General features: G+C 41.2%; 1 protein-coding gene across 3 annotated transcripts in view; it reads left to right on the forward strand.

Annotated features, from left to right (window-relative positions):
• The first annotated feature begins 5,278 nt into the window (after positions 1-5,278).
• DENND1B (DENN domain containing 1B) overlaps positions 5,279-22,332 on the forward strand; it is a 250,682-nt gene continuing 233,628 nt past the window's right edge. For all 3 annotated transcript variants that reach the window (XM_082833223.1, XM_082833224.1, XM_082833225.1), the window contains exons 1-2: positions 5,279-5,395; positions 7,394-7,458. In XM_082833223.1, the coding sequence (XP_082689349.1) occupies positions 5,379-5,395; positions 7,394-7,458 (82 nt within the window). In that variant the 5' untranslated portion in view covers positions 5,279-5,378. The remainder of the gene's footprint in view (positions 5,396-7,393; positions 7,459-22,332) is intronic.

The following is a 22,332-nucleotide window of genomic DNA, read 5'->3' on the forward strand; positions in this document are numbered from 1 at the left end:
TAGTACGTTGTGAAGCAGGACAGTTATCTCACTAAAGGCCCTGAACTTAGATTTCCCCACACCATTAATATATAAGGATGTATATAAGTCAGGGACTATTTGGGTATGGCTTGAGGAAGGTAGACATTATTAGGTAGATAGTGTAGTTAAAGCCAGTCAATTATGATGTCTAGTTAAAACTTATGCTGAAAGTAGTTAAAACTTCAGAATTAAATATTTTGAAAATTATTAAAGGCACTTAAGGGCAGTCAGGGAAGCAAGGAGTACTTGGTGGGGGTGAAGAGCAAGTGAAGTGGCCACCACAGCCATCTTCCATCGAGAGGGGGTTTGTTAAACTGGATGAACTGGAGTCTCTGTTATCGTGGCCATTTGGGGCTTAAGGCCCTTCCTAATGTGGGAAGTCCAATAGGATACCCCTCAGAACCGGGCATGCCAAAGGGATTCAAGGGAAACTGATTGTCTCAAACATTGGAGCAGAGTTAATCCTCCTGGAGGATTCATAACTACAAGTCACATCTCACCTGGGTGGTCTGAAAAGTTTCAAGCTGAGAATTTAGTATCAGAGGGTTCTGAACTGGTAGTGCTCCTTAGACTTCTACTGGCAATAAATGAATATCCTCTCCAGAGAACTCAGCTTCCTTTCAGATCTCACTAAATGTCCACATATGACGCTCCAAGGATCAGGTAACAAAAGGAAATCACCACACGTGGAAGAAAAGAAGGGACCATAAACTAGAGCCAGCAGAAAAAAATCAGTTAGTAGAATCAGACCCACAAAGGCTTCAGAGATTGGAATTATCATAAACAGAATTTAAAATAGGTATGTTAAATATATTTTAAGAAATTAAAGAGAGGCTTAAAACACAAGTTGAGAAAGCAGATTTAAAAATAACCAAAAAGAGGGCTTCCCTGGTGGCGCAGTGGTTGAGAGTCCGCCTGCCGATGCAGGGGACGCGGGTTCGTGCCCCGGTCCGGGAAGATCCCACATGCCGCGGAGCGGCTGGGCCCGTGAGCCATGGCCGCTGAGCCTGCGCGTCCGGAGCCTGTGCTCCGCAACGGGAGAGACCACAACAGTGAGAGGCCCGCGTACCACAAAAAAAAAAAAAAAAAAAAAAAAAAATAACCAAAAAGAGCTTTAGAAATAAAAGTAATATAAATTGAAAACTAAATGTTTAGCTTTAACAGAAGATGAGACAAAGCCAGGGAGAGAATTAATGAAAAGGAAGATACCATATGAGGGGTGAGATAGAGGGAGGGGATATGGGGACATATGTATGCATGTGCCTGATTCACTTTGTTGTACAACAGCAACTAACACAGTATTGTGAAGCACTTATACTCCAATAAAGATCTATTAAAAAAAAGATCTTTGTGAAATTATCCAGAATTCTGCCTAGAATGATAAAGAAAAAGAAATTACGAAAGAGATGTTAAGAGAAATGGAGGGTAAAAAGAGAACATGTGTATAATCAGAGTCCCAGAAGGAAAGAAGAGAAAGGATGGGGTTCAGAATTTCCCAGAACTGACGAAAATCACCAGTCCAGGGTCAAGAAATGCAAAGAAATCAAGAAGGATGGATTAAAAAAAAATCTGCATCTCAATGCTTCATAGCGAAACTAGAAGTCTAAAGACAAACAAAAAATCTTAAAAGCAGCGAGAGAAGACAGATTACACTTCAAGATTACTTTCAAAATTCACATTATAACTAGAGGTGCTAGAAGACAGTGTAATGGTATTGCAAATGTACAGAAAGAAATGTCAATTTAAAATTCTTTATCAGTGAAGATATTTTTCAAGAGTGAGGGTGAAATACATACATTCCTCACCCAAACAAAAAGTGAGAGAATCAGTCAGCACCTATGGCATGTATTTTAGGCAGAAGGAAGGCAATCATAGATGGGACATCTAAGATGGAAATAAGAAAGAAGAGCAAACTAAGTGGTAGATGTCTGGGTAAATCTAAACAAACATTGATATAAAACAAGAGTATAATACAACATAAATAATGTATTGTAGTTTTGGAGGGTATTTTAAAGGTCCTTGTGTTGTCTGGGAGAAGGTTCACGTAGTGATAAACTTTGGACTTAATCAGATAAATTTGCCTGTTAAGATTTCCAGGATAATCACTAGATGAATAGGAACAGAGTACATAACTTACAACTAGAATAGGGGAGAAGTGGAAGCATTAAAAAAAAAAATCAATCAATCCTAAAGAAGGAAAGGTGAGAGAAAAAAACCACAGATCCGGAGAAGACAAATGGAAAGTACAACATTAGATGGCAGAAATAAATTCAAATATGTCAGCAATTATAATACATGCACTGGTCTAAAAGCCCAATCTAAGAGTCAGTGATTATCAGACTAGGCTGAAAGCCAAAAGTAACATTTGTTAGCTAAATCTACACATAATGATTTAGAAGGCTTTGATGTAATAGGATGAAAAGAGAGTTACTAATACTAGGTAAACACTAATCAGAAGAAAGCTGTTTAGATACTAAGGCAAAAGCATTGCTAGAATTTAAGAAAGTCACAACATAATGATAAGTTTACCAGGCAGATATAATAATTATAAACTGGCTTGCATATTACAACACAGCCCCAAACTATATAAAGCAAAAATTGAAAGAACTTCAAATTGAGATAGACAAATCCACCGTCACATTAGGAGATTTCAAGTCATCTCGTCCATTAATTGAGTTGTGTCAATTGTGATGCAAATCCAGTAAGAGGAGATGTCAACAACACAATCATAATATTTGATCAAGGACATATTTTTATTTTTATTTAGTTATATTTTGGCTGTTACGCATCGCGCGGCTTGTGGGATCTTAGTTCCATCGATCAGAGATTGAACCTGGGCCCACAGCAGTGAAAGTGCTGGGTCCTAACCACTGGACCACCAGGGAATTCCCAAGGACATATTTTTATGTATATTCTTTACAAACACACACAGAAAACTAAAATAAGCTCAAAAGATTTTAAGGTTATTAGCTTATAAACTATGTTCTTTGACCACATGCAGACTATGTCCTTTGATGACTATAGTCCTGAAATACGTTAACATCAATAGTCAAGTAGGAAATATTACTGCTGAAATATGATCTTAGGAAGATCTAATACCAATTTGAAGACTTGCCCTTTGTAGAGTTCTCTACCACTCATGTCAGAAGTTCTAAAACTGCTAAACTTATACCATGGGTTTCAATAAACATCTCACCAAGACAATTGTATACAAAATTCTCTTTTTTCAGTAATTTTAAACAAATCATGCAAATTGTGTCCATCTGTGTTTCTATCCCTTTTACCTCAGTAATAAACCTCTTCATCATGGTCAGCCTAAAAGCCAGTTTAAAAAGATTTGTGTGTGCATATGTAGTATTTCCCCTTCATATACTTAAAGTAAATTAAAAAAAAATTATATTGTGCAGGGGTATGACTGTCACTTAAATCTCAACAAATGGTTGGAGAAAACAGTTGTATTAATAGTTGCTCACCACAAATTAAAAACTCCTGATGCAGGCAGCCCAGGTAGGGTTCCTTTCTTTGGAGAAGAATTAAATATAATGAAAGTAGAAGTCTGAGAAATTTAGTGACACTTGGAGCAGAAGTGGTTTTTGAGTTTACAGATTTTTTTCCAAGGCTTTGGACTATGGTAACTTCTTATGTAGAAAAGAGTTTTATTTGGGAAAAAAATTATGTGGTGTATGTTGCCTCATTGTGAAACTGAAATCCACAGAATGGTTTCTCAATAGAGCACACAATTAGTAGCACTTTTAAATTTGAACATCATATCATTCATGTGATACACAAGTAGTAATTCCCATTTTACAAATGTAGGAACCAAGAAACTGAGTGTCTCACCCCAAGTCAAGCTATGACAACACATTATGCTAAAATATAACTTTTTTGTTTCCCCATATGTCCTGTCCTCATTTTAAGTTATCGGGTCTGACTATGCAATATATCTTGTTCTGTTGACCAAGTAACAGCCTATCTTTGGTAAGAACGTTTGAGATCGGTATAACTGAGTTTAATTTTAGGTTCTTGATTCTAAATTCTTCACTTAATTCCCAAGACTTCCTGTTTAACTTGTATGTCTCATGACTCACACTCTATACATACCACATTTGGTTTCCTCTCATCCTCTTACCTTTTACGTGAATAAAGTCTGAAGCAGCCCCTATTTGGATGAAAAACACTGAAGCCATGTGTCAAGGGTGGTAACGTGTGGGAGAAGCCTTCTTGGGAAGGTCTCTGCGTTAACAGCCCAGCCCTGGACGGCCTTTCGCACGTCCATCCTAAGACTACTTCTAGCTCTGTTCTCACCCCAGGGAGAGAGGCGGTATAGGGTAGACCTGGTCTGAAATCCAGCTTGGCCATCATCCCGGGGTTGGTTTGGCCCGCTTCTTCATCTATGAGATGCTGGTGAAAGTGTCTGTCACGTAGAGTGCCGGCAAGTGCTGGGACGGTGCATACCAGCTGCTCCCACGTACCCCAGGGCTCTGAACACTGCAGCTCTTTGTACAAGCCCTTCTGCCCTCGGGCCTTCGTCCAGCCCTGAGTTCCCTGGCTGCCCTTTCACGAGGCCTGTCCCTTCGTGGGTGTGTCCCCAGGTGAGTGCTTGGCCGTGCGGCGGCCTGTGGTGGGGGAGGTCTGTGTACCCGATGTGCAAGCAAGTGGAGCACTGTTATTTGGCTGCTTGGCAGGGCTCTTGAGCAGGTGCAGGTCCTAACCTTCCCGACTCCAGAGGGGGTGGCTCTGGATTCGGAGGTAACCAGGCCCAGCTGGAGCTGAGCGGCACCTGGAGCTCCGTCCGGGTTTGCAGCTTGACAGCAGTGAAACGCACCAGCCTACGCAGGGTCGAGCAAACACGGGCAATTGGTGCTCCGGGCGCACGCGGGGTGGAGCACAGGGCGAGTCCAGGTGCTTCGTCAGGTTCTTAGCTTTCCGCGGGCTGCAGCCCTGACGCCCCGAGCCTGGGCCGGCCCCCGGGGAGGCAGCCGGCCGGTTCGGCGCTCAGGACGCGGGGCACTTGCGGTCTGGCCTAACAGTGGCCCGCGGGCCACCGGGCAGGGCCCCTAAGGGGGCCCCCAGACGCCCGCCCACGGCCCGGCCCCCCGCCCCCCCGCGGGGGCCGGCGGGCCGTGCGGCCCAGGTGAGGCGGTCCGGCTGCGGCCCCGCCCGCCGACTTCCTGGTTCGCGGAAGGTGCAGGCAGCGTGAGGCCGGCGCGAGGGGGCGGCGGGGGCGGCGGCCGCGCGGTCACCCGGACGTGGGGGCGGGGCGGGCGCAGCTCCTCCGCCGGGCCGCGGCCGCCGGGCTCTGAGCGGCCGTTCCCGCGGCGGCCGGCGGGGCGGGGCGGCCCCCGCGACATGCAGCCATGGACTGCAGGACCAAGTGAGTGCGGGCGGCGGGCAGCGGCCCCTCCTCGGTCCCTCGACCCCGGGCCCCAGGACCCCCGGGTCCCCGGACGGCCTAGGCCGCGGAGCCTGCGGGCGGCGGGGACGCGCGGCCCGGCGCGGAGGCCTGGGCGCCGGCGCGGCCGCTGCGGGTCCTGGGCCGCGGGTCGGACGTGACAGCCGGGCGCCCGCGCCGCGTCGGGCCGCGCGGTGCGGGTGTGAGGTGTCTTCCCGGCGCGGTCCCAGGTCCTTCTTTTTACGCCTCTTCTTAGGACCTGAAAGGGGCCCCCGTGTGCGGTGATACGGCTGCTGGTCCCTGCCAGAGGGTCTGGGAGGCTGGGTGGGCGGTGGTGGTGTTTTGATGTGTTGGCTCCGGTACCCACCAGGGGAGGCTTTTCTTTAGGAGACGAATTAGGCAGAAAGCTATTTGTGTTAAGTGTGGTGATTTTCTTTTGGGTACCTTAGAGGCATGAGTTTTATATTTAGCTACAGAAACTTAGTTTGCAAAGAATTCCATTTTTCTTCTCTTCCCCCGCCCCCCTTAACCCTCCCTTCCTCCGAGTTTAAAATCGTGAATATCGTGTATTTTTCTTTTAGCGTGAAAGGCCTTTAAAATTTCCCAGTATAATAGAATCGATATTTACTATTTACACTTGAGAGATCCTAAAGACTATTACGAAAATAGGAAAATTGTGTGATTTAGAATTGTTTTCTTCAGTGTTTGATATCTTGCCGGGGGTGGGTTGCTAGGTGCATGACGTGAAAAGTGGACCTTTTGACCTGAACCGGCTTAGGAGGGAGGGTCACCTGACTGAGGGTCCAGGTTGATTATTCCCATTGAAGCAAGTGAATCGTGGGAGGGCTGAGGAAACTTCTATTTGCAAATAAATTTATGTGGGTTGTCGCTTCCTATGTTTCTAGATTCTTGTAATAAATTTTTTAAAAATCAGATGTTTTAAAAATCAGAAGCCAAAGCTGCCATTAGTTTCTTGAAGGAAGTGCATATTACAAACAGCCAGTGCACACAAAGACACTAAGGTCTCCTTGGCAGGAATAACTGAAATATATTAACACTTTGATCACATGGACTTTGTGGTATCAGACTTTGACCTTTTATCTTCTGGCAGAAAGAGATTAAAACAGAACTAAGTTTAAAAAAAAACCCAGAACTATGTTTTTAAAACAGATGTCTCAGTAGGTTTCAATTTGCTTTTTGAAATAAAGCAGAGACTATGTTGAATGTATGAGCAGTTAGTGAAGATGCGGATAACTCTTGAATGAAGCAAAGCCTCACTGTTCTTAGTGATAAAATCCAAGTATTGAGGCAGATGTCCAATTTCCCCAAAGATAACTGACGTAAAATAAGGCTTTTTTTGGTTGGCCTTGGAGGCTATGTATAGTTTGGCACTTTAAACATGCTTATGTGCTGTAATTATTATATCTCAAGAAAAGTATATGCGAAGTATTGCATTTAAGGAACATTATGAATGACTCATGGTGCTCTAGAACATGGCAGGTGGAACCAGGTGTTCATTTACACCTGTATTGCAAGTCCTTTGAAGAAAGTTGGAGAACCTGCTGTCAAACTCTGCTGGCAGGGAAAGGTAGAGACACTTAGGAACGTGCTGGCTTTCCGGTTTTGATTCAGTAAGATAAAGGCAATGCTTTATATTTATACAGCACTTAATACTTTATAAAGTACTTCCACTTGTATTATTTGATTTGTAATCCTCACCATTATTATCCTTTGAAGCGAACAGGGTACTTTATAGGTAAGAAAACAGGCTCAGAGGTTAAATGTTTTGCCCCAAGACTCCAGACTCCTAAGCCTCAGGGTTCTTAAGTTGCTGAACTAGGAAAACACTTTACTTCTTCTACGCTGTGGTCATGTAGTTATATGGAACATACTGAGACAAGAACGAGATTAATTTTTAGAGTTAAGAATATGTAAACTTTGTTATAGGAGATAAAAATAACAAAGTTCTTTTTCTTTTAGGGAAAATCCAGAAAGAACCTTTGACTTGGTATTGAGAGTGAAATGTCATGCCTCAGAAGATGAAGGTATGTGTGTTTGCTAATTGATCGTACTGAATTAAATGTGTATTCTGTGTCTAGTGTCTCAAGTTCTGGTAATAAAATAGATGCTAAGTCTTTGCCACGAGGTGGTAGCAATCCAGAATGTTATCTGTGCAGCTTAAATTTCAGGTGTATGTAAAGGCCATGTAACTTACAAGTTAACTTTACCATTGGTTGATGAAGTTATTGTTAGTTTTGGTGGAAGGGCATGCCTTTTCATTTTTTTTTGAAAATTCAGCTCCTTTTTTAAATGCTAGGAAAAAATTTCTCGCCTGTACAAATGGGAGCCGCACCAGTTCCCTTCTAATGTTTCCCAAATGCAGAATGTGAACTGAGTACCCGCTCCATGGGGTTCACTCCGGGAGCCTAGGACTTTCAGGGGGAGGTAAAGAGTCATGGGACATTGGTAGGAGTGTAAAATGGTTCAGGCTCGTGAAAAACAGTTTGATGGTTCCTCAAAAAGTTAAAAATAGAATTTCCATATGATCTAGCAATTCAACTCCTAGGTATGTACCCCAAAGAACTGAAAACAGGTATTCAGATACACGCATGTCTACAGCAGTGCTACTGACAATAGCCAAAAGGTGGAAACAGCACAAAGGCCCATCAGTGGATGAACAGATAAACAAATTGTGGTTTATACATGCAACGGAATATTATTCAGCCATAAAAAGGAATGAAGTGCTGATACATGCCACAATGTGGATGAACCTTGAAAACATTTATGCTAAGTGAAAGGAGCCAGATATAAAAGGTCACATATTGTTATGATTCCATTTATATGCAATATCCAAAATAGGTAAATAGGTTGCCAGGGACTGAGGGGAGAAGGAGATGTGAAGAAACGTTTAAATGGGTAGGAGGTTTTGTTTTGGAGTGATGGAAATGTTTCAGAATTAGATAAAGGTGGCTGGGATTGTACCATACCGTGAATGTACTAAATGCCATTGAATCGCACACTTTAAAATGGTTAATTTAAAAAAACAAAAAAACAAAAAACAATCACGGGACATTACTTGGAAGGGTTTCAGCTGTCAGTTCTATATAATTTCCTGAAAGGACAAGAACACTTTAGGATCATGAATTTTTGTCAGTTTCTCCCTTACTTTTATCCTGCGTGTGTGTGTGTGTGTGTGTGTGTGTGTGTGTGTGTGTTGGGTGGTGGAAAAGAGTAAGGGATGTCTCTTCTTGCTCATTTCCTTCGTATTGTGCCCTCGGGCAATATGCTTTCATGGATATCTCCAGTGTATGATTTCGCTGCCAGTGTACTTAGACCCCAGACAGCTTGATGATTCAGTGTGGAATTTTTGTCCAGGCTAGTTGTCCACTCTCAAGGCTTGGTGGACAGTCTCTCGACACTCTTAGCTCCTGAAACCGGCCAGCAGTTACATGCTCCTAAGCAATTTGGAGCTGCACACCTTAAAATAGAGGAGCCTAACCCAGCTGTGGTGAAGTGGGCCTGGCTAATTTTAGGTAGGAAGTCAGACACCTTCCTGGCTCCCCCAGCCCTGCCTGCTGCACTTAGGCCCATGTGAGTTGCAGCTGTGGTCAGGTTTTTCCCCAGGCGGGGACTCATCCTAGGTTGTACGTGAGCTTTCTCCGATTAAAAAGATAATCTTTTGTTGTCCTATATGTATTAACATTGGTCTGTTTACGTTCTTTCCAGGCCCAAGTAAGTTCTCTTTGAAGACTCCAATGGATACGTTATTATTATTATTTTTAGCTCCATTTAAATCTGTTCTTATAGTATATTTGATATGAATAAATCTTCACAGTACCTACCATAACATCAGCTAAGGTGTGTGAAGTAGTGCCGACCTGATGTGTTTGTAAAACAGGCTAAATTCCTTTGGCAAACATGGTTTCTCTGTAATTTTAAATGCATGCTAATGTGATCTTGATGAAAGCATGGACCTACCTTATGGAACACCCGCTCTGTGCGTGTGTGAGAGGGATTCGGACTTCCCATGCAGACTCCTGCGCGGTTTACTCCTTACTTCCGCCCTCTGCCTTTTTTCCATTTTTCAGGAACTGGTCATTTCAGTTGGTATCTTTTACTTCTGCCCTTCTTTTATTACCTTCTTGCTTTTTTGCTGTTGTTATTGTTAAATCGCTACTCATCAGAAACATCTTCATTTGTATTTTAACCATTTATCCAGCATGATGAAGTTGGAAATATAATAAATGGTTAAAATAAGCACTTTGGCTTCTCTGTAGGGTGCAATTAATCCATTCTACCCATGTATTCCATTAAAATGGCTCATTGGCACCAAATTCAAAAGATTTTTTAAAAAGCTAAATTCAACTAACTATGTAAAAAGCATTAACAACTGTTCTTTTTTGATGGTGACTTAAATTTATGAATATAACTAACATTTTAGGGCCTAACAAGTTACACTTTTTATGCTCTAAAAAGTGATGCTACTGTATAACTAAAATTTTATGTCAAATTGAGAGTTTGATGTTTCTAAATTTTTTTTGTTAGTTTTCTATTGTGTTGATAAATATTGAAGGGCAAAATGTCCAGAAATTATTAAAATAAGTTATTGGAATATTCTTATTTAACTGTCAATGAAACCTATTTATCTAATGAGTCTCATATACGTATCAGTTTGTTTAAAGTAGGATACGGTTTGTTTGGGTAACATTTACATGAACATGGATGATATTCTTATGTAGTAACAGACCAATAAAACAAAATGTGTAAATTAGGATGTTTTAGGGTACAGATATAAAACCAGTTTAAATAATAAGGAAACTTGATATTTCATAGGAGAGGAAGTCTAGAAGTAGGTCACCGGAGGCACGAACCCACGTCCCGTGCATCAGCAGGCGGACTCTCAACCACTGCGCCGCCAGGGAAGCCCTGGTGTATTTTTTTTTTTTTTTTTTTTGCGGTACGCGGGCCTCTCACTGCTGTGGCCTCTCCCGTTGCGGAGCACAGGCTCCGGACGCACAGGCTCCGGACGCGCAGGCTCAGCGGCCGTGGCTCACGGGCCCAGCCGCTCCGCGGCATGTGGGATCCTCCCGGACCGGGGCACGAACCTGCATCCCCTGCATCGGCAGGCGGACTCTCAACCACTGCGCCAGCAGGGAAGCCCCCCTGGAGTAGTTTTTTGATGACTATCTGTGTGATCCAGTAGAAAATATGATGCTCAGGGTAAACTTGGTTTATGCTAAGACTGGTCATATTACATTAAGATATTTGGCATGTTTCTTGTTTACTTATTAATAGAGAAGTTTTAACTTATTTATCCCAAATAATTTACGTCATAAATATCTTCAGAGACAGACCGTCGTTAACTGAGTTTTAGTTACGATTGGAAATGGCGGTGCTGAACTATAACTTGATACATCCGGCTCTGGTGAGGTGATGCTCATCATCTCATCTGTTGCTGTTTGGACTTGTTTCAAAGGCAGTATATTGATTTTTTTGAAAAGGACACATTTTAGAGCACATGTGAAGGGCCCCACAGATTGAAACATTGCTGTGAGTGGGGTTGGTAGTGTTTCCTACCGCGTCCCCTTCGTGTTAGTGGATGGGGTTCTGGTGGTGTCCGCCCGGCTGGCTGGGGCGTCTCCTCGTGGATGTTTTCCTGGCAGGACAGCTTCCCTGGTAGCTTCTGCTCCAGCTCTCCGAGAGTGAGGTGCCAACATCTAGGTCTTAACGCTCTTCCTGTTGGGTTTCCAGACATTGCTGGTGCCCCTTTTCTTCTCTTTGCTGTCTTTCTTCTTCCCAGCCATCAGGGAAGTTCAGCCAGCAGGGTGGCCTCCCTTCGATTCTAATAGCAGAACTTATTGTAACGCGGCTGCCCCTGCTTTCCCCAGAGTGATTCAGGGAAGGGAATGCTCAGTAGAAGATGGGAGATGCGGCCTTTTGGGGTTTTCCTTCCAGGCAGTGGCCTTGGAGCTCCGCTTTCTCTTTCTTGTTGTTGGCAGTGCACCCCCAGCAGCAGGAGGGCAGTAGCCCCTACTTGTGTAGCGCTTCGTGCCACACACAATTCTGGGTACTTTACAAAAATGCTGAGGTAGGAAATGAAGAAACTGAAGCACAGAGGAAGGAAGAAAACTTGCCCAAAGCAGTCTGGCTCCAGAGTCTGTATTTTAACCTATTGCCTTTTAATAGATTTGATATATGCCTGTATATTTTAAATCTGCTGCCTCTGTCGCCTTTCAGTGTGCAGTAACTTCGCATCAGGAAATACTAGAGTATAAAATGTATGCGGTTCAGGTATTTTTTTTTAAAACAGGAATACAGTGTCTTCCTGGAAATTAATGAATGAAGTATAATTCCACATAAAATAACTAGTGAGCTTTTTCCTTGTAGTGTTGATTCTGGCACTACACTTTTTAGGATTTCCATCTCCGTATTTAGTGACTCTTTGATCTAACAGTTTTACTTATTAGTAGTGTTCAACACATCTTTTAGCAAGTCTTGTCTTCTTTATCCCTTTCTCTTTAGCTAGAATAATTTCTCTTAGGAGCAAATCCCTCCTTGCTACTGACTTTTCACTTTATCAGCCTGCCTATCCCAGTATCAGATTATGCGTCCTTCTGAGCTCTAGCTTATGTGAACAGTTTAACTGCCTCTTTTTTCTTAAATCAGAACCTTAGGCCAAAGAATTCTGCCTTGGTCTGTGTCCCCCATGCCCTGCAAATGAAAGGTACTTCTAAACTCACTTTTGCATTTGATGAGTTTTCGTCTATAGGGATACTGTTTACACAGATTCACAGCATTTTGCTTCTTCCTGTGTTTTAGCACTTACTGTGTTCTTCTAGCTATGTCTAGTATAGTATAATAGAGACATGTAGATATAGCATAGCGTCTGCTTGCCCTGCTTCAAGGAAGCTCTTCAGGAACTGGGCCACAGCATAGTAACTGTATGTATCCTTAAGGAACAGTTTAGCACAGTAACTGGCATGCTTAGTGCATAGTTGCAGAGTGAATAACAGAAATTGGACCGAGCATAGAGCCTGACCATTGGTTGGATGAATTCACAGAGGCTGCCCTTGTGGAAGTGATCCTCAGTGTGTGCTGGTGGACAGTAGCAGGGACGTTAGCGACCTGTGCCTTGGGTGGGGCTGTTTGGGGTCCCTGTGCTCACCCCCCATCCCCCATTCAGGACCCACATCTGCCCGGCTCCCTCCTCACGTCACAGGATTTACTGGCACACGTGCTGTGTTTGTGCGTTTGTGGAGGCTGCCCTAAAGCCCGTTGACGCCCCTCCACACATGCCAAAACCCCGCGAAAACCTTAACAATTGGAAAGTAGAACTTGGATGAGTCATACATACGATAAAATGGTCTAGGAGACTTTACAAATTGCCCAAGTGGAAAAAACCCTGTGAGTAAAACGCGGTTCCCCTGCTTTTGCTCTTGCTTTGTGTTCATTAAGGAACTCTTGAGTCCCTCTCAGCCCACGTGCACTAGGATAAATTAGAGTAATCTTGAGTGAAAGTTTTAACTTTATATCCTACATTGTAGAAGAAAGCAAAACTTATTTTCTCATAGTTGCTAACCAGGGGCAAAGTTTAATGTGGTTCTTGAGGAGCATGTCTTTGAGATACACCGTTTTCGTTTTACGTCGAAAATATTGAGAACAGCTGTACTTTTCTGTTTGGCTCTGAGCATTACCTCCTTCACGCAGCTGCCTGCAGGGGAAAAAGCAAGTCACATTTCAGGGTTCAATATTTGTTGATTGTTACTTTGATAGGGATGCTGCAGAATTTATACTTTGGTAGTTTGATTGTAACTTGTCTCATTAGGTGCTTTTATTTCTTCACATGCTCTTTAATTTTGCTGCTTTCGTCCAAGGTGCCCTTTTGATTTTCCAGGTGAGTGACCCCGCCGTTCCATTGGAGGTGAGACAGCTCCTCCAGGCGCTGTGCTCTCAGGCTGCTGTTTGGCCACTGCTGTGTTGCACGGTGCCATGAGTGTGTCCAGGTTTTTTCTTGGAACTTCCTTGTTTTCTTGACTTTCAAGGTAATATGTTTCTGGTATACTTTTGATCATATTCTCTCATTTGGAGAGAATATTGAGATTATGGTCAATTAATTTCCCTCTTTCTTTTCCTCCAAATTTTACTTTTCTACTTGCAAGTTAGAGGACAGTAATTTACCTTTTAAAATATACAATTTCAAAGTGCATATACAGTATTAGTAGACATTTTTGGAGTACTTTAAACAAGCAGCCGTGGAGTTATTTTAGATAACAATGAAAATCAAAGGGATTAAGGGTGAAATATGTTGTCAATCAATTCCAAAAGAATCCTTCTTCTGTAGAAATAGGTTTTAATATTTAACATTCAAAAACTCTTCCCACTTTCAAACTCTTAGGCTTAATGCTAAAGGGATATTATGACCAAGAGAGTTTCTTTTAATTATTTTTTTTTCGAGCTAAAAAGCATTCAAGACAGCTTTTTTGGTTTTTTTTGTTTGTTTGTTTTTAAAGAAGATGTTGGGGGTAGGAGTTTATAATTAACTAATTTATTTTTGCTGTGTTGGGTCTTCGTTTCTGTGCGAGGGCTTTCCCTAGTTGTGGGGAGCGGGGACCACTCTTCATTGCGGTGCGCGGGCCTCTCACTGTTGCAGCCTCTCTTGTTGAGCACAGGCTCCGGACGCGCAGGCTCAGCGGCCATGGCTCACAGGCCCAGTTGCTCCACGGCATGTGGGATCCTCCCAGACCAAGGCTCGAACCCGTGTTCCCTGTATTGGCAGGCAGATTCTCAACCACTGTGCCACCAGGGAAGCCCTCAAGACAGCTTTAATAAACTCCTGAGATGCTGTGATGGTCTTATACCGTTAGGTTAAATGGTTTTCCTGCTGTATTTATTTTGGGCACAGCTAGACTCTTAGTTTACATAAATTAAGGATGTTAATTTATTCCAGGTGGTGGTCTGATTTTTATCTATGGAAAAGGATGTGTTGTTTTGCATTTCTGTGGTAGGTCAGTCCTCAGGCCTGGTTGGGGAACTTGCCAGAGATGCTCCTGAAATGATTTTCTAGAGGCATTTAGGAGGTTAGTACCGCCTGGGGTCTTAGGGCACACTGCAGAAGAGAACGGTAGAACTGTAGAACTGGAAGTTTCCTTAAAGAGCACCTGGTATAGCCCATTAGAGGGGCACCGCGTTGACACGTTTTCTGACTCCTGGAGCCCCTCTGGTCCCAGCACGCAGGTGCGTTGTCATCATGCCGCTCGGTGACCACACAGAGACTTGGACAGAGCATCACACAGGCCTCCCCCACCCCACGCACCTGGCTTTAAAATTACCCCTCTGCTCACCACTCTTCAAATCACAGTTTCTTTAAGTAGGTAGTGTTGCTTAACGTATTTATCTGATTAAAGTAATTCACCGTGAGGTGTGAACAACTGGTAGACAGCCCTCAGGGGAGCATTTTAATTTTAAAGAAAGCCTTGCACACTTGAATTAATTAGAAAGATGCAACTTGCTATAGTGGAAAGATCTCTGAACTGAGGATCAAGTGCACCTCTGTCAGTTACTGGTTAGGTTACTCATTTCCCCCCATTTATATTGATACTCTGTTCGTAATTTGTGGTTAACAGCTTTAATATGAGTGTAAGTATATTTAGAGTATTTGTTCAGTGAATTTCATTAAGACTTTTTTTTGGTTTATAAGTTCTCAGTTAATGAAATAAAGTTATATAGCATCATGGTTACGGAGCCTTATTTACCAATTAATTTTCTCTGATTAGGCTTCCAGTTAGATGTATTACAGAAACAGAAATAAAAACTATGTATCTAATTTATACAATGTGTCAGTAAATGTGCCAAGAGCCTACAAATCCTATTTATCTTCACTACAACCGTATGACGTGGGGACTGTTATCATTTTCATAAAGATGAGGAAATGGAATCTCAGAAAGGTTAAATAATGTGCCCAAGTCACACAGCTGTAAGAGGTGGGACTGTGATTTGAATCTGTTTTTCTGATTCTAAAACCAGTATACCGTGCTGCCTTTAAAATAATCATCTTTTTCTAATAGCAATGACTTTTCTTTGCAGCAATTTTAGAAAACCATCCTTTTAGACAATCCCTAATTCTAGGCTTGACCAGAGTTGTTGTGATATTATATGAAACATTTTAACAAACGTCAATCAAAAGACGAAAATGGGAAGAAAAGTATAAACGACATAGGAAATATTCAGTCCCCTTTCATTCATTCAGTGAGTGTTTCTGAGTGGCAGTTATGTGTCAGACACAGATGCAAAGCAGTTGAGAAGGTGACATTCTCAGAGAGAGTGTGTCAGTTCCAAATCAGTGACTGTAATCATGTTGCAAGGGCTGTGGTCGGGCTGGCACAGTGCCCAGCACCGAGTGTGAAAAGGGCGGCACCTCACTCTGGGTCATGGGGGCCATGGTGGGGGGTTCCTGACGGGATGTAGGGAGAGACAGATGTCTTGTCAGCTCTCAGCTGGACACCAGGCAGTTATCTCTTTCCAAAGTTAGTTGTACTTCGTATTCAGAATCTTGTGTGAATAATTAAGAGTAAAGAATATATTGCTTTTGGTGTAAATATTTCGAACTAAGGAAGATGATTAAGAAGGACTCTCTCTGCTACAGTGTGATCTGCCTTGGCAGGGGACTGTTGGGCTTACTCAGAGCCCAAAACAGTGTCTGACCCAAAATATCTGTTCAGTGAGTATTTGCTCAGTTGTTGAAGCACTATTTTTAAGGTACTGAGATGGCTTTTACGGAAAAGGAATGAAAATTATGAAGGGTGTTGAGAGGTATTGCTATTAAAATCTTTTCTTTTTTAAAAATATAACAACTTTATCGAACAGGTGGAATTTGTGAAAGTGAAGCTACAGAAGTAGAAGATATAAAAAGAAGTTGATGAGTAATAATCCTTTTGATATTTGCCTCATGGCAGTTATATTGTATATTGAACTTGGTCTTTACTGTCCTGACTATGTGAACACTGGATTTTAGGTTTGTGAGGACAAGTATCTCTTTGGATCTCTTGTAGATTTTTGGAAGGTGTCATCTGTATGGATGATGTTCAATAGTGACTTAAGTTATACTCTGTTATTAAGGTGAAATTAGTGAAAGGTTGTGCTGTATTTCCAATACCTATTTTAGATTTCTTAAATCTTTTAAAAAACTTTAATGTGTAGAACTTTGAAAGACTATAGATTTTTATTACCACAAGCAATAGGTGCTTTATTGAACTTTTTTTTTTTTTAGTAGAACTGTTGATAAACCACAAACTGTAACTTAGTAGACAGAACTGGTAAAGATCAGATAGAGCCTTTTCCTCTTTCAGTTCCGTCTTATCATTTGAATCTGAAAATAAAGCATAGAACTATCAGTTTAGTACATCTGATGGTCTTCTGCAAATGTGTAAGCGTCCAGAAATTAGTCATTTCAAAAATAATTTTGTCCTGGTTTGGTAGCAGAGATGCACCAGCATAAAGATATGTTTAGATATGTTTCATTTATCATTAATGAAAATTAAGCAGTCCTTTAAAATTTTGTAACCTGAGTAATTGTAAAATTTAGACTTCTTATTCTGATAAAAGATTATTTGAAACAGCATGAATTTGTGCAGAAAACATTGGTTGAAATGAAACACAGATAAGTTCAGAAGTGTGTTAATGTCCTCAAGGTCTGCACGTTAAAGATACATGGAAGTGGTTCAGGAAAGATTCTTTGTGGCTTTCTTTTTTGAGATTCCTGTGTATTTTGGATATGATATTTGGAAGAGGAAATCATGTAATATTTGGGGAATTTTTTTCAAGGTCTTGTTAGTCTTTTATATAAATTAAAATGGTATTTTGTATTTAATAATTATAAGCAATTAATGAGTTTACTTTTGGAAAATACTGCTTTATCTATTTTATTTTGTTCTTTTTACCTCAGAGGACATGAGAACTAACTTTTGGAGTTGTCGTTTTGCTGTGTAATGTGTGATTTTGGTGTGAATATCTGCAGACTAATCATTGTGATAGTAAGGGGCAACACAGTTTCATCAAGATTATGTGTTGGTTGTGTTTACTGTGTACAGGTTTTGACATGGTGCAAAAGACATAGTAAGCTAAGAATTGTTATGTACAAAAATACTAGTTTCCAGTTTTCAGTGGTTACTGGTGTGTTTGTTCATAACAGTGTTTACTCTAAAAAGTGGAAATATTAAAATGGAATATGACTTGCAAGCCAGAATTTTAATTTGTAAATATTTATTTCATTCTTAGCTCGATAGTTGAAGACATAAATGAATTTCCAGTATAACGCTTTTCATGTGGCATTGTTCTGCATTTGGTTTTTGAGGCTGATGTAGCTGTCTGGAATTCCTTATGTAGCCATTATAAAATCCACTCGCTTATAGTTTACTCAGTTTGGGAATTCATATAATCTCTTGGTAATTTTTTGACTCATTTCCCTTAGGTATTATCCAGATAGGCAATGACCATTTTGTTTATAGATGGGTATGGAAAGAAGAGTGGAGATGCCCCTCATATCAAGTTTTCTACCTTACACCTTGTATCATATACCACTCTTTTCTTCCTTGTGGTACATTCAAATGGTGGCCAGAGTATTGACAATGAGGTCACTGAACACTTCAGAACTGCCAGGCCATCTCAGTAGGACTGAGTTATATTTACCGTGGTTTACAGCTTATATTTTCATGGTATTGTAGTTCTTTGAAAATGTATGATTTGTATTACCTTTAATATGTATGACAGATTTAACACATATAATTTATATTTACTTAACATAATTTTAAATTTGACTAGAATTCACCTTAGATATGGCTGAATTTAATTTGGTCATAACAGAAATTATTTAGGCATTGTTATTAAGGGACTTATCGATTCATATTCTGAGTTACAGCTCTTAATTTTAAAGCTAGGCTTGAGGAGAGTGGACGGTGGGTGCTTTTGCTTGGCTTATGGGTTGGAGGAGGTGAGTAAGCTGGAGCTCAGTGGTCCCTGAGAGATGTCTTCTTCCCGTACAGATGTTTACGGCCCATAGGGGCAGGGGTGCTGAATCTTCTACAACCAAAGGAAAGGCCAGAGGCCCTGTTTCTGCTTCTGCGATCTGTAACCAGTAACTTGGCCCACTGAGGCCGGCGAGCTGTTTGCACACCTCATGCCACGGAGGTGTTAAATTCTGGAATTTGTATTTGCCTTGTTTCACTTTTACTTTTTGGCGTATGCCGTGTTTATTCTTTCATTCCTTAGACATTTAATATTCTTATATTCCTTTGGACTGTTTTAACTTTAATTCTTTAGTTTGTAATTTTAATTTTTTTTTTTTTTTTTTTTTGCGGTACGCGGGCCTCTCACTGTTGTGGCCTCTCCCGTTGCGGAGCACAGGCTCCGGACGTGCAGGCTCAGCGGCCATGGCTCACGGGCCCAGCCACTCTGTGGCATGTGGGATCCTCCCGGACCGGGGCACGAACCCACGTCCCCTGCATCGGCAGGCGGACTCTCAACCACTGCGCCACCAGGGAAGCCCTAGTTTGTAATTTTACTTTTAATTGTACTTTGCTTTTGTTATTTTATATTCTTTTATTCAGTTTTTAAAAAGGTTTTATTCCTCTTATTTTTTAACAAATCATTTAATGAAATTCTTTTGTTTGAAAAAGTTTTGTTCTTTCTTGTTCTGATACAGAGTGCCCTTTGGGCATTTTTTCTTTTTCTAATGAAGAGACAAGGAGAGCTAGTAGAGGAGAGTGAATATTATTATTATATTTCCTTAACCTGATTATTTATTTATTTGCTTTCTTTGAATGAAAAATAAAAATAATATAATATAGCATAAGGTTTTCTTTTTTCTCCCAGTTTTATTGGGATATAATGGACATACAGCACTCTATAAGTTTAAGGTGCCCAGCATAATGATATGACTTACATACATCATGAAATGATTATCACACCAAGTTTAGTGACCATTCATCATCTCGTATAGACACAAAATTAAAGAAAGAAAACAATATTTTACCCTTGTGATGAAAAGTCTTAGGATTTACTCTCGTACCAGCTTGGTAACATACAGCAGTGTTGTTTGTGTTTTTCATGTGGTTCCTTACATCCCTCATATACTCACTTATCTTAAAACTGGAAGTTTGTGCCTTCTGACCACCTTCATCCAATTCTCCTTCCCATACTCCCTGCCTCTGGGACCACAAATCTGATCTCTTTTTCTATGAGTTTGTTTTTGAAATATAATTGACCTACCACACTGTGTTCATTTCTGTTACACAGCATAGTGATTTGGTATTTATATACATTTCAAAATGACCACCAGGATAAGTTTAGTTACAATATGTCACCTACAGAGATATTACATAGTTCTTGACTATGTTCCCCACACCGTACATTTCATCCCCATGACTCATTTATTTTGTAACTGGAAGTTTGCACCTCTTCATCTCCCTCCCCTAATCACCTATTTCTTACCACCCCCATCTCCTTCAACTACCTTTTGTTCTCTGTATCTGTAACTCTTTTTCTATCTCGTTATGTTTGTTCATTTGTTTTTTAGGTTCCACCTATAAGTGAAATCATACAGTACTTGCCTTTCTCTGCCTGACTTATTTCACTTAGCATAATACCGTCTAGGTCTATTCATGTTGTCGCAGATGATAAGATATTATTCTTTTTTTATGGCTAAGTAAATATTCCATGGTGTGCATGTATATTTACATATATATGTATATATATACACACACACATACACACACACACACACCCCACATTCCTCTGTTGATGGACACCTGGGTTGCTTCCATATCATGGCTATTGTAAATAATGCTGCAGTGAACATAGGGATGCATATATCTTTTCTAATTAGTGTTTTTGTTTTCTTCGGATAAATACCCAGAAGTGGAATTGCTGGATCATATGGTGGCTCTATTTTTAATTTTTTGAGGAGCCTCCATACAGTTTTCCAAAGTGGCCGCACCAACTTACATTCCCACCAGCAGTGCAGGGGGGGAGGGTGAATATTATGAAAGGTAATTGTTGTGGAAACTCTCAGAGCAGACACACTCTACACAAAACTGATGCTTACTCTTTGATTGAATATGAATAGGTAGTTAAATCTCTGTTTCAAGGTGAACAGGAGTAAATGGGTCTGATGACATGATTTTCTAAAAACCTGAAGTTTGGAATCCTCTTATGAATAAAACAGAATGTCTTACCTCACAGACGTCATGGTGGAGTGGAAAGGTACTGGACTAAGGGTAGGAACATGGCTTTTGGTCCTGGCTTTGCTACTTCTTAGTTGTGTGACTTGGTAGAGTTGTTTAACTTCTTTTAATTTCACTTTTCACAGTTATAAAAAGTTTGCACTGCATATCTCAAGAATTGTTATGAGAGTCAGATACAAAATGGCATGAAAGTGCTTTGTAAACTGCTGTAAATCACTATGTAGATGGAAACTCTTATTTGGTTTCTGTATCATGGTCGTAAAGTCTTTGAAAAAAGGCATGATCACTTCAACAGAAATCAGGTGTCAGTGATGAAGTTCCCTCCTATTTTGATGTGTGTGTTCAACTTGGAAGAAAAGAATGAGAAAGGAAGGTGGTAAGGAAACCTCCCAGGCCCCCATTTAGTATTGCAGAAGGGTCAGACACTAGGAGGATGGAAGATGCCAGTGTATTTTGGGCTGATGAGTTAGTTTCACTTTGACAAGGACGTTTGTCAGAGAATACAGATGTGTAGTACTGAGTCTGACAGTACTCATTCAAAGGCTGGGTGGCATCTAGAGGGACTAAGCAGACCTTGGAAATCACAATGTGACTTTTCTTTACGCTCTTCCACATTTTTGACATGCACTAACTTAAACAGGGAAGTGGGGATTCCATATATGTGTAAAATTTCAAACTTTGAAGAGTTAATATTGACAAGCTGGAAGGTTATCAGAATGGGAATAAACTAAGGGCCCACGTCTCTCAAGGAATGATAATGAGGTGAGAGTAAGGGTAACATTATGTAACTGTAGGGTTCTCAAAGGACGTGTTATCAGGTGGAGGTGCGGTGCAGTTCCTTAGGAGTTCTGTGTAAACTGATATTAAGCATTGCAGTGTGTGAGTGGTTAGACTATAGCAAATTCAGGGTCGTCCCGGTCATGCCATCACTCTTATTTGCATTCCTGTATAACTTTCTGGAATGCATGCTAAAGGAATCCTATAGCTGTGGTGAGCATTAGAAGTTGTATGCATAGCACGGGCTAGCTTATCAATGCTGCAGAATAGAATAAGCCACTGATTGGATAAATAACTAATGATTAAAAGTTGCTCCAGTGTTAATTACTTGAAAAACCTGTTTAGGCTTTTTAACAAAAATCTGGACTATGTGCCATAAGAGTGGGTTGTGGTTATGAACATCGTCTTTTATTCGAGTGATAATGGATAAAATTTGAGAACCATTGTGTTCAGATTTAAGTCCAGCAATTAACTTTGAAGCAGAATTGTTATATCATTGATATCAATCTCTTTTTATAGGCATTTTTATAAAGTTTATGAAGTTTACATTTTTTCAAACAAATTTAAGAGCATTCTGTATATTCCTGAGTTCTCAGTAGCAGTGTTCTCAACCTTATTCATGTCATGACACATAGAAGATGACAGGGCTTCCCTGGTGGCGCAGTGGTTGAGAGTCCGCCTGACAATGCAGGGGACACGGGTTCGTGCCCTGGTCCGGGAAGATCCCACATGCCGCGGAGCGGCTGGGCCCGTGAGCCATGGCTGCTGAGCCTGCGTGTCCGGAGCCTGTGCTCCGCAACACGAGAGGCCACAACAGTGAGAGGCACACATACCGCAAAAAAAAAAAAAAAAAAAGAAGATGACAGCATTTGTATGGACATCTGGGCAGATGAACTTTATCAGTGG

This window comes from Leucopleurus acutus (genome assembly GCF_964270905.1).
Source record: "Leucopleurus acutus genome assembly, chromosome: 2".
In the NCBI taxonomy this organism is placed as follows: domain Eukaryota; kingdom Metazoa; phylum Chordata; class Mammalia; order Artiodactyla; family Delphinidae; genus Leucopleurus; species Leucopleurus acutus.